This window comes from Onychostoma macrolepis, chromosome 14 (genome assembly GCF_012432095.1).
Source record: "Onychostoma macrolepis isolate SWU-2019 chromosome 14, ASM1243209v1, whole genome shotgun sequence".
Taxonomy (NCBI): Eukaryota; Metazoa; Chordata; class Actinopteri; order Cypriniformes; family Cyprinidae; genus Onychostoma; species Onychostoma macrolepis.
Window position 1 is genome coordinate 10,363,550 of NC_081168.1, and position 13,286 is coordinate 10,376,835.

General features: G+C 38.4%; 1 protein-coding gene across 10 annotated transcripts in view; it reads left to right on the forward strand.

The window, feature by feature from the left end:
- gria2b (glutamate receptor, ionotropic, AMPA 2b) overlaps positions 1–13,286 on the forward strand; it is a 38,334-nt gene that overhangs the window by 8,971 nt on the left and 16,077 nt on the right. For all 10 annotated transcript variants that reach the window (XR_009274134.1, XR_009274133.1, XM_058797700.1 and 7 more), the window contains one exon: positions 11,093–11,332. Coding sequence is in view for 8 of the 10 variants with exons in the window: in XM_058797700.1 (XP_058653683.1) it covers positions 11,093–11,332 (240 nt within the window). In the remaining 2 variants the exon portion in view is untranslated. The remainder of the gene's footprint in view (positions 1–11,092; positions 11,333–13,286) is intronic.

The following is a 13,286-nucleotide window of genomic DNA, read 5'->3' on the forward strand; positions in this document are numbered from 1 at the left end:
ATTATAAAAAAAAACAAAAACAACAAAAAAAACATTTTTGATTCTAAATTCTGACTGGATGTGCCGTGTTCAAAGCTGCTGTAAAATGACTATAATCACACGTTCTATATCCTCTATATTGAAATACCAGGTTGCTGTTCAAACGACCTCCAATTAGGCTAATCAACTATTACTTATCGGCGGAATAATACATAATAAATGTAACTGCTTATTGAACATGGATGATTTTTATTTTTATTTATTTTTTATAATACACAGGTAATTTTATATAAGTAGTAGAGTAGTAGTCTTTGCAAATGATTTCCCCACTGGCTGTAAGGTGTGTTTTAAAACCAAATGATTTTAATCAATTCATGTTTTACTAATCTATTCCCTTAATCATTCTTCAAGTTTGTTTTGCAGCCTTTGAAACATTCAGCTTTCCTTCTTGCACCATTGAGTGTCTGGCTGTTGCTGTTGCTATGGCAACAGCACGTCAATAATGAGCAAACATCAAGTCTCATGTGTTTATTATACTGGACTCCGACTCCGAGCTACTTACAGAACCTTATTAGATGCTGAGACACATCAGTGCACTGCACTCTCTTCATCCAGCCATTTGCAGAATTTCTTCGTTGCCTGTTTTTGTCACACGCACCTGCTCTGCATTCAGGCTTTTATTTGTGCCTGAATTCTTTGATTGTGCATATACGGAACAGCAAAATGACAAAAAATAAATAAATAAAATTAATTTAAAAAAAATCAGGTTTAGACAGTTGGCATCAGCATTCATTTTCATGAACTGAATAAAGTTGAAATAAAATAAATGTAAATATTACATGAAAAATAAAAACTTAAAATGTATTTAAAAAAAATAAAATAGAAATGCTGTTTCGGCAACTACCTGAAATAAAATAATTTAATCTAAACCCAAAAGCACGTCAAAATTGCTTTATATATATATATATATATATATATATATATATATATTAGTGTTGTCAAAAGACCCGGTACTTCGGTACCAAGTCGGTACTAAAAAAGTGAAAACGTCACGGTACCAGGTTTTTTTAAGTACCGGTGGTACCGAGTACCAGGTCAACCCGGTTCTTGACGCGTACGGCCCGATGATTTCCGCGATGCAGAAAACGCGGACGGAATCTCGGAATCCAGTTATAAAAACGGAGTTTACAGTTTAGCACGGAATGTCACGGAATTTGTCAAAGTTTGGATGAATTAATCAAAAGTAGGTCGTCACACTTTAATCAAATCGCGACATGGACTAGTATCTGTAAATATTAAGCCGCAAAAGTCGATTCAGATATGAATCCCGCATGTTCTGCGAGTCTGTGTGTGTGTGTGTGTGTGAATGTATGAATGAATGGCAGAGACGCGCGTTTTTTTTTTTTTTTTACACTGAAGTGCGCGACGCTCGCGGTGATTTCAGCATCTGCCGTCTCAATGAGGACATAAATACATAAACAACATCTACAGAACTGCTCTGAGAGTCCCTTCACGAGTATTCTACCGTTCCATTTGAGTAAAACCAGCTTCATATCATATAGCTACACACAGAAATTTAAAGGTATTCACGGCAACCCGTCAAAATAAAAGTTTATCTTTAAAGACATTGTGCCAAAAATATATTACTATTATTTAGTAGAATGTATGTGATACTATTACTACTGTTGATAATATATATATATATATATATTTTTAAAGAAATAATCACACAATATTTCTTCCATATTTTAATTTTAATAGTAAATCCCCTTTATTTACCCAAAAATAAAATGTTTAAATTTCATTAATTAAAAGACAAATTAAATTTGGGTGAAACTTTACTGTTTACTGTTTTTCATACTTTTATTACTTGCAGAAAAACTTGAAACACAATTTAAATAAGTATGAAGAATGGCATTGATTTTTGTAAATTTTATTTTTGTTTGACTATTATTAAAAATAGTGTGTTTTTAATTAGCATGTGGTACGAAATTGGTACCGAGAACCATTTTCACTGGTATCGGTACCGAATACTGAAATTTTGGTACCGTGACAACACGAATATATATATATATATATATATATATATATATATATATATATATATAAATTAATTAATTAATATAAAATGATATAAAAGCTATTTCAAAATATTAATAAGTGCAATGGTCACTTTATTTTAATGTCTAATTCTCGCCATTAACAAACCAATAACTACAACTTTTGCCTCAATAAATTGCTAATTTGCTGCTTATTAATAGTTAGTAAGGTAGTTGTTAAGTTTAGGTATTGGGTAGGATGAGGGATGTAGAATAAGGTCATGCAGAATATGTGCTTTGAACAGCCAATATGGCAACAGGCATGCTAATAAGCATCTAGTTAATACTGAGAATTGATTCCTATACTAAAGTGTTACCAATGCAATAATAATGTCAAAATAACACTGGTTTGCACAGTACAAATAAATAGAAATAAAAACAGGATTGTAACCACCTGTCATGCCCCTGGACTGTTTTGTTGTGTTTTTGCTCCCCATGTGTTCCCTGTGACCCAGTTTTTCCCCTGTCTTGATTGTTAATTTGATTCCAGGTGTGTCCCCTTAGTTCCCTCGTTATCCTGTCATTATAAACCCCAGTCCATTCAGTTCATGTTTGTTGGTCTTTGAGTGTCTACCCTGCCTGTGATCTGTGTTCCCATTTGTATTAAATACTCTCCTTTTGTGAATTCCTCGTCTCCTTATTCCTGGTTCCTGTGCTTCCCTTGAAGTGTGACAGAAAGGCCGAACCAATACAGTAACCTCCATGTTTTTCCCTCCGTTTTGTTTCCTTGTTTTTATCTCAGTGTTTTTTTTCCATTTGTGTCCCCATGGATCCCCTCGTCCGGCCCGAATTCCTCCTCCTCCTGCTGGAGCAGGGAGAACGATCTCTCGAGGACCATACTAGACTGTTCCTGTTTCTAGCTAATGCCACCAGCTACCCGGACGACGCGCTCTGCTCTTTCTACAACGCAAGTTTGAATACGGCATGCAGTGCTGTCATCCGAGGATGGTCCTCGATAGGATTTTGCCGCCTTCGTGGAGTGGATTCTGGTGAGAAATGGATCACCCCTCACCATCTCTCCCGAGGATGATCTCGCCAGATCCACTCCAGACCCAGAGCCCAGCCCACCATCTCCCCATGGTGCGGAGCATCAGCCCGAGCCCACCGATGAAGGAGAGCCATTTCCCGCCGCGATCTGTGAGCCAGTGCGAAGCCGAGCGACTGAGCAGAAGATCGTCCCGGAAGTTGAGCCCAACCCGTCAGATCAGGTGTGAGAGCCGGTGTGAGCGTGGAGTGGAGCTCCGCCCCCTGCACCGTGGCTGAGGGTGAGCTGATTATCCATCTGGGGCTGCTGGACATGGAGGAGGATTTGATTGACTGGGAAACTGAACTGGAAGTTGAACTGCCCCCTCTCCTCTCTCCGTCGTCCCCGCTGGTCCCGTCCAGCCCTCCTTCGTCCTTGGTTCCCTTGTTCAGCCCTGAGGGGGCTTCAGATCCTCCTGTGCCCGCTCCTCAAAAATGCCCTCCAGTGCCCGCTCCTCGAAAATGCCTTCCAGCCTCCTCCACCGCTGTCGTCTGGCAGCCCCTCTGCTCGCCCTCAGCCCACCATCAATGCGGTGCGAGCCCCATGGGACTGCCATCCTCCAGCGTCGCCAGGGCTGGAGTATCCCTCACCTCCGCCTCCTCGGCCCAGACTCCGCCTCGGCTCGTTGACCCAGCGGCTCCACCTCGGCTCCTAGCTCCCTCGCCTCCACCGCCACCCGTCGATCCTCCAGCTCCACTGGGCTCCCTCGTCCCTCCGGCTCCGCCTTGGTCGGGCGTCGACCCGCCATCGCCTCAGGACTCCGCTCCTCCGGCTGCACCTCGTCGCTCTGTCCCACCGGCTCAGTTGGGCTCCTTCCTCCCGCCAGCTCTACCTTGGTCTCAGTCGCCTGCCCGCCGCGGATCTCCGGAGCTCCGCCTTCGCCTCAGTCGCCAGAGCACTCGGCTCCACCTTGGCCTCCCGGATCCTCGGCATCCCCCTGGCTCGTCGGCTCTCCGTCTCCGCCTCGGGCTCCTCCACCACCTGCTCCGCCGCCGTTGGTCGGCCCCCTGGAGTCAGCGGCCATGCCTCCTCCATGGCTCCTCCCTCCGTCGGCTCCACCGTGGGCCATCATCATGACTGTGGCCTGGGTCCTGCCAGGCTCCTCCTGCTCCGGGTCCCTCCTGTCTCCTCCCTGGCTCCTCCCTCCGTCGTCACCTCCCTGGTCTCTGTCAGCCAGCCTCCTCCGAGGTGTCCGTCCTCCTCCTGAGCCTCCGCCTTTGTTCCCACCCGTTCCCCACCCCTGTTGTTCCATGGTGCGAGGACGTACCTTCCGGGAGGAGGGAGTAATGTCACGCCCCTGGACTGTTTTGTTGTGTTTTTGCTCCCCATGTGTTCCCTGTGACCCAGTTTTTCCCCTGTCTTGATTGTTAATTTGATTCCAGGTGTGTCCCCTTAGTTCCCTCATTATCCTGTCATTATAAACCCCAGTCCATTCAGTTCATGTTTGTCGGTCTTTGAGTGTCTACCCTGACTGTGATATTTATTCCCGTTTGTATTAAATACTCTCCTTTTGTGAATTCCTTGTCTCCTCGTTCCTGGTTCCCGTGCTTCCCTTGAAGTGTGACACCACCACAATATTTAAATTTAATTTTTGCTATAATATTTCTGGATCATTGATCCAAAAGAGTGATTGTTCCCATAAAGAAAATAATATAATTTAAGAATACAGAAAACTATTTTCAGCCTGAAGGTGGTACTTTTACATTAATGTTTAATAAACTTTAAAAGTTTAATAAAAGCATAATGAGTTCTTTCTCACAAAAATGTTCCTTATTTTAAATTGTCCTGAGGAGACTAAAAAAGAGACGATTTAAGACGTGTGCAATTGCTCCACTGGTGTCACCAAATGGAAGTGGGAAATAAAAAATCAGAGTAAAGACCCTTTTCAGTCAGGTTTCTGAAACACTCCCCCTGTCTGCCATTGGCTGAACACACAGGTAGCCCCGCCCCAAATAAACACTATTGGTTGAGCCAGTATTGCTGTGTCAGATTGGTATAATCTTTTTAAGATATCTCAGATAGGAGAAAATAGTTTCACATCAACAATTACATGCATTATCATTTGTTAATTTTATAGAGAACACTGTGTTTTGAATCAAAAAATCACTCTCCATTTCCAGATGACATGATTATGTTTTGAAACATGTTTCGTTTGAACTTTTGCCCCATGTGTTTAAAATCTGATTTTTAGGTCAGGTTTCAAAGGTCAGGCTTTTGTCTGTTTTACCTCCCCCTATCTTTTTAGCATGCCTCTATCCGGTCTCTGTAAACAAGAGGGTTGCAGGGGACTGAGGCTCTCTGTGTTTCCATGGAGCAGCTGCAGGAAGAGACTGTGAGAACCACAACCATCCCACAATGCTCCTCTTAAACCAATGGCAGGAATGTGTCCGCTCAGACATGTCTGCTCACATAAACTTGCTTTTATATGCAGAGACCCATACGGACTTAAACACATACAGAACCAGACCATAACAGCCAGAGCCTATTAAACCTGACCAAAACCAGCATTCAAATCCTCAGCACATCATACTGTGAAAAGTGACGGAGTAATGTACTGCAGACCTTAAAAAAGCAACCACAATTCTGTTTGCAAACAGCACGAACCCTATGAAATGGTTTGGCAAGCAGCGATAAGGTGGCATATGCAATACATTAATATGTCAACACATAAGAGGAGGAGGAACACTAAAAATTATCATGCTAACAAATCAACATTTAATTAGACTTACTGTGCACGCTCTCAGTATAAACAAACAAATGATCAAATGAATAAACAACTAATTAGAAATGATAATGAGGACTTATAGAGGAGTATAATGCTTTCGTGTGGCACCTATATGAAGTTTCCAAACGCAGGTTCGGGAGGAGCCTAATCATCCAGTCCTGTCAATCACTGCTATGACCGTATATAAGCAGCAGTCATTGGTCCGTTCCAGCGACAATTCCACCACCCCTTCTCCTCCTTTACATCCCTTCTCTTTCATCCACACCGTATCATCATAGGGGGGGTCTTACTCAGAGCTTGAGCTGAGCCTCGGGTTTGAGCCTCCTTCACGGACAGCAAGCCAAGTTTGTTTACCATTATCCGGCAGGGCTGAATGGGCAGGCGAACTCGTGAAATGCAATTCATCAATGTAAACAATTGATTTGTGCTTGTGTGTAACATATTCCACAATATTGTGCCAATTAATGTAATTAGTTAATGTAATTGTTTAATCAAAGTAAATAGTGCATTCAATACTACAATGTATACTAAAGTGTACTTAGCCAGCTACAAGTCCATCAAGGAACACATTTTGAAAGCAGACTTGATCGCAGGTCCAGGAAATGGAAGCCCTATAGAACAGAATGTGTCAGACACAAGAAAATAAGGCCAACTAATGAGGACAGCTAAATATACCACTACAGGCGTTCTGCTCTCTCGCTCTCTCATCTTGCTCTCTCTCTCTCTCTGAAGGTTACCTTGCTTTCATTACACCAGGACACATTTAATATCAGCTCTATGATCAGGCCCGGTGAGCCCATATAGAGCTTTATCCAAGGTTTGGACCATCGTAATCTTCATAGCAGACACACTAATTTCTGTGCCCAAAGCTTGAGTACAAAAACTCAGAAATTCTGTCATTATTTTGTTCACATTCACGTTGTTCTGACCCCATTTGCTGCTTTTATTTCTTTTTTTTCTGTGGGACATGAAAGTAGATTTTTTTTTTTTTTTTAGAATTATTACGCAACTCTTGTCATACAACAATGGTTTATAGTGACCAGGGCTGTCAAACTCCCAAAAAGACAAAAAACAACAATAATAGTACTTTTATGGTGGTATTTTTTGTCTCTACAGACCCTGGGCCTGTGCATAAGTTACAACTTATCCTAGTTGCAGCGTAAATGTGCACTATATCTACTTATTTTTTTATTGCACCATCATTTACTTGAAACCTAACTCTATGTATAAACAAAATATTTACAGACACTTCTGACCATGATTAATGGTAGAGATTAAAGCAGCAGATTAATTGAATCATTTCATTAATAAAGTCGTGTTTTACCTGACAAATTTAAATTCTTTAGGCATATATGATGATGTTGACATGACATTTACACTAATTTTAAGAAAGAGAACATTTAGTGAATGAATGACTTGTTAGCATCTAAAATCTAAAGAGCACACCTCCAAGTGCATGTCAAATAAAATTAATCATAATGAATAAATGTGATGTTTTTGTGTGTGTGTGTGTGTGTGTGTCAGTATTTATTTATTGATATTACTGTAAAATACTGTTTCTGAATGTTACATATAAAAATTCTTTTTAACTTATTTCATGATTAAGTATTGTATTTCATGGGAAACTTGTTTTTATCATAAGTTACGTGAGGCAACATAAGTTAGAATCAACCAAAACTGAAATTCAAGGCAACACAGCTTCTTGTCACAAATTTTAAGGCTGTCGGTTGTTTAAAGTAAACCTAATAAGGCTATGCTTTACTTTCTGGAGAGCTTACGAGCCTCTAGGTACATTCTGCCTCACAAACCAATGGTGCAACTGCAACCGAAGCGTTAGTTACAAGCTAGCCATGAGTTACAAATCCTCTAATGTGGATTTTACAGTCAAATTTAAGAACCTGTGAATTTCTGTTGCAGCCCTACCCTGGACACTGTGAATTGTCTGAGTATGAGTTTGCAATGTCTTGGGGTGAACAAACTGTTCATGTAAGAACTAACTAGTGTGACATAATACTTGTTCCTTGGCAGAATTAGATAAAAATAATTTCCAACTACACCATGCAGTCTTTGTTCTTTCAGGCAGCATTTTAGAGAATATAGAGATTTGAATAGACAGAACGTATATAGCTATAGCCTTTCAGGCTTTATGACAGTCTTTGTGTTTCTTCGATGAAATGTAAAAGTAATAATGACAAGAAATGAAATAAATAAGCAGAGTTCGGAAGCATTAGCTATTAACAGCATGAAGTAATTTATCCACACACTCCACTTGTTAGGGTTGTTTCTGTATGCTAATGACTCTATGCTATTGAAAAGCAGTCATATGTGACAGTGTCATTAATGGCTTCCCGAGTCTCGTTCGCTCTCTGTATATCGTGGCGGTGCTCTTGATTAAAAGACTTTAATAAGACGTACATCTACTGTTCTTTCACACTTGATTGACTGGGCCATACAAACATACAAAGTCTCAAGATTGTGTTCATTACATAGCACACATTGAGAAATGGGTTATATAGGGGATTCTTCAATTATAGAGGCACTATAAATACTTAAAATCTAAAAAAGAAACTTCACTTTAAGATAATAATAATAATAAAATAAATCGGAACACCTTGGCAATGACACCTAAACAACTGCTCTTACAATAGTGATGCAAAAACTTAATTAATTACTTTGCTCTCTACTTCACTTCCCTGCTAGAGATGTGCATTTCAAAAATTTATTTTGTATTATTATATTTTCTAATTAATATTATTACTTTTAGTTGTTCTCTCAAATAGTAAATGCAGTGAAAATATAATTTAGAAAGTTCTTAGGAAAAAATGCAAGGTTGTACGTCTCTGGTTTTAATGCTTTTTATAAATTTATAATAGAGGAAATAGTAATTAAAGAGACGTAATTTTGAGGCTATTATAATCTGCCCTTTAAAACTACAATTCATATATAATTCATACTAGGGAATGGAACAGTTCCCCTAATCGAAGTATAACTCAGAATGTATTGAGGTCGACTGCAAGCAATAATTGGCAGCATTATAAAGAAACAGTCCCATTACTTTTATACAGTAATAGCCTGAGGAAAGGCAATTTGATAGTGCATTTTTTATCTGTACTTGGCATCCTTTCTCACCTATTTTGTTGTAATACAGCTGGCAATTTGAAAAAATGTATTCATGGAGTTTATGTGGAATATTAAAAGCATGTCTTGTGGATGACATTTGCATTGACTATTTATAAAATTTTGCTTCATATGCTTGTACCAGCACTGGCATGCCACATTTTGTTGATTCAGCAACCATTTACCAGATGACCTGCCCTGACCCATCAGATGACCTGACCTCTTCTTGCCCCTCTGATTGCTAGATCAATGCAAATGTTGAAACTGGTTAGATATAAGAATGTTTTATGTTCATAAATGGTTTAAACTTTGCTGCTTGACCTAGTTCATTGGCTGATAGTGCTGAGCAACACACTCATTAAGGACAGGTCTAAGAGCAGCTGTGTACTTTTGCTTTATGATCTGTCACATGCCATGGAGAAGTGTCCATTGTATAAAATGTATACATGGAGGTGACAGGCAGAAAGGTGTCTTGGGAAATAGCGACAGTCCGGGTTGGGGGTGGTAACAAAAATAGAGCTGTTATCGTGGGTGGAGGAAGTGGGGGAAGGGAAAATATTCCAGAGGCTCAGAGCCAGATGGTCATTGATATAGAGGTGGCCCAGTTACAGTATGTTATACCATCTCAGGAACATGAGGACGCACTGTACTTACAGTCTTTTGCAGCTACATTTGTCTTGGTGTGATTTATGAGGATGCACAGCATGAGTGACACAAAGACGCATTAGGTGCCAGCAAACATCCCTTAATACTAGTAATACTGTTGCTTTTGCTCATATACTCCTGTGGCTTTGACCAGACAACAGGACCAAGATGGCAGTGATAAAAAAAATAAATAAAAAAAATTGTTAGTACCACCCTCTGTAATTTTTTTTCATGGGTTTTTAATTTACTAATTTAACTATGATCAATCATAAAATCATAATTTGTTCAGCAAGCATATTTCATCAATACATTTGATTATGTCATCCCTCAGTAATAATCGTCATATTTTACTTCTGCTGACTTCACATTATATAGGAACAAAGAAGTTTGCAGTCTTCCAAAGTAGAATTAATTTCATCAGCCCATCAGACATCATTGAAAAAAATAGTGGATCCAAAGTAGATTATATTTTTCTGCATTGTCTTTTCTTATTGTATCTAAATTTTTATGATAAAAAAGACATGTCTAATGACTCTTTCAGGTTTTTGGTAATTAAAATAATATAACAATATAATAATGTAATTTAAAAAATTGTAATTGATGTATAAAAGCATATACATGAACGTTACATTTAATGTTTATTTTATTTTACTATTTAATATAGCTTTTTTTCCCCAACAGGGCTCGCAAAATTTCACAATCCTTGGTACAAGGGCTGTGATACATTTTGGTAGCCCGACTGGAAAACACAATAGCCCCGGGACGTTGGGCTAGCGATTTTGTGAGCCCTGCCCAAAGTATTATTTTGAGATTTTTAAAAAAATCTAATTTCACAAACTTCTTGATAACATTTTACTTAATAAGCATCACTTTGTAATGACTTTGCATGAGTCTCAGAGATTTTGAGGAAATACCCTAGTAAAAGAATAAATAAATAAAACATTTATTTCATACTAAGTATACTCGAAACTCATTAACATATTTATTGACATATCACTTAAGACTTTCTGATTTAAAAATTTGGAGTATTTCTTTATTGCACAATACACTTTTTAATAGTATGCCTAAAATGTGTTTTAATATCACTATTAAGTATGATCTTTGTATAATAATCAGTCTTTAAATGCAACATATTTAAAGTGTACCTAAAGTATACTTGCAAGAGTTCCACTTTAGCACAGTCAAATATACTTACAGTAAGTATAGTTGGACCTCAGCCCTACTTCCACACAATTAAAGTGCATTAAGTACAAAGTTAGTTTTTCCAATTTAGCAGACTTTATACCTATTTAGTATACCAGAAGTACAATTGCAGGGTATTTTTATTAAGCACATAAAATATGTGCATGTATTTGTAGTATACTTTCAAATACATTTTAGTTTTTTTTTTTTTTTCATTAGGGGAAGGAAAGATCTTTACAAATGAGATCCTATTGTTTGTGCGAGACTCTCATAATGTGTTACTTTTCTATCAGATTCTAATTGATTCTCTCTTTTTTTCAGTCTGTTCTCAGTTCTCAAGAGGAGTTTATGCTATCTTTGGATTTTATGACAAGAAGTCAGTGAACACAATAACGTCATTCTGCGGGACACTGCACGTCTCCTTCATCACACCAAGCTTTCCCTTGGACGGAAATCAGCAGTTTATCATCCAGATGCGACCAGACATCAAAGGGCCTCTCCTGAGTCTCATTGAGTACTACAAATGGGACAAGTTTGCCTACCTGTACGACAGCGACCGAGGTAAGGCACTGCACTACATTATTCAACACCATATAAACATGACATGTGTGAGCTGAGGAAAAATAACAGATTTACTTTTAAACAGGATTCCATTTGTGTTTTGCCAGTGGGAGGGCTTTCAGGCACATCAGCTGGTTTGTTGTTTAGCCCAAATCATCACTTTTGGATGAAGCCATTCCTTTAGCATTTTAAAATAAATATGAGTAAAGCATCTCATCACTTAAAGGTGGTGCATGGGGCTGGTTCAGCATGGGGCATCGTTAAAATGCAGTGCTTGGGACAGTATTATAACTCACACAGTAGTATGATGCTATATAAAAGCAATTGACAATATTTGATGCTACAGATAAGATTATGGCTGTTGCATTCAGAATATTCATAATTAAGGATATTAGCCTGTCAAAAGGCATATCTACAGGTTTATTTTGCACCTTGAGCTGGAGTGAGCAGGATCCAGCATTATTAAAGGTTCATTTTGTGTTTGTTGGACCCATTGGCCTTTGCTTCGCAGCTTTGTATTTGCCTCAAGCTCGTCTGTGTCTCTCACTCTCCATTTTTTTCAATCTCCCTTTCTGTCTCACTCATTTTCCTCTATGTCACCCTCCAATTCTCGCTTTCTTTGATGGTTGCGGAGGTTGAGAGCTGTGCACAAATGAGAACGGTTGACGCGAGTCTCTGAGGACCGTGGTGTCGTAAATGTCTGTAATGGCGATGTTTTATTAACTGTGAGGTTGCTACTTTAACTTTCTTGTGATGAAGATCAGTATGCACACAATGTGTCATTTATCATTTATGAATATTAATTATGTATACATAACCCAATGTTCCCAAAAATCCTCTTTGTGTGTGCATTTTCTTGTATGCCTTTGTGACTGTTTGCTTTTGTTTTGCGAGCTGAATCTGCACTATATTTCAGACTTGTGTAGTTGTGTATGTGGGATGAAATATGCACCTTGACACACACGTTTACATCACTCGTCATACTAATTAGGTCGATCGACGCTGCATTCCCATGGTAACCATTTTGCTGTGTGTGTTATTAATGTGTCGGTGTTACTGTGTGAGAGCAGCAGCACACAGCGCCTGTGGTCATGATATATTTCACTGGTGAGATCAGTCATAAATGCAAACTTAATGCCACATCCAGCATTCCTCCAGTCCTCCATTTGTGCAAATAATGTGGAGGATTTAAGGTATGTAATAGGATGTGCACTGCATCTTATAGGATACGTAATATACTGTATATTTACAGATGATTTACATGCTGTGGTTGATTCAGTTCAGTGTTCAATAGCAGTGTGAAATTCAGTTCAGCTTAAGCAGTTCTACAAAAGGCAGCAATGTCATTATTAAACAACACACTTAGATATCATCACTTTCAGTCATGTCTAAATTGAATATACTTAAAAATGACTCGGTTAAAACGATGACTTGTAAGTAAGCCATTTTTCATTGGTACATCTATGTTTGCAACCTTCATTACACTTGTGGTATTTACCAAAGATTTGTTGAATAATAGTCTAAAAGAAGGTAATTATGAATAATAGAAGCTTTTTAGAGTATTTATTTATTGATTTATTTACATTTTTCACATTTTATATATATATAAAAAAACATAACTTTGAAAATGCTTCTTATAATAATAAAAAAATTAAAAAAGGCTGCATTTATTTGATCAAAAACACAATAAGAACTGTAATATTGTGAAATATTATTACAATTTAAAATAACTGTTTTCTAATATATTTGAAAATGTAATTTATTCCTATGATGGCAATGCTGAAATTTCAGCAGCCATTACTCATGTCTTCAGTGTCACATTATCCTTCAGAAATCATTTTAATATGCTAATTTGGTGCTCAAGAAACATTTGTTATTATTATCATTTTTGAAAGCAGTTATTCTGCTTAATATTTTTGTGGATATTTGTTTAGGATTCTTAATTTAGTTTAGT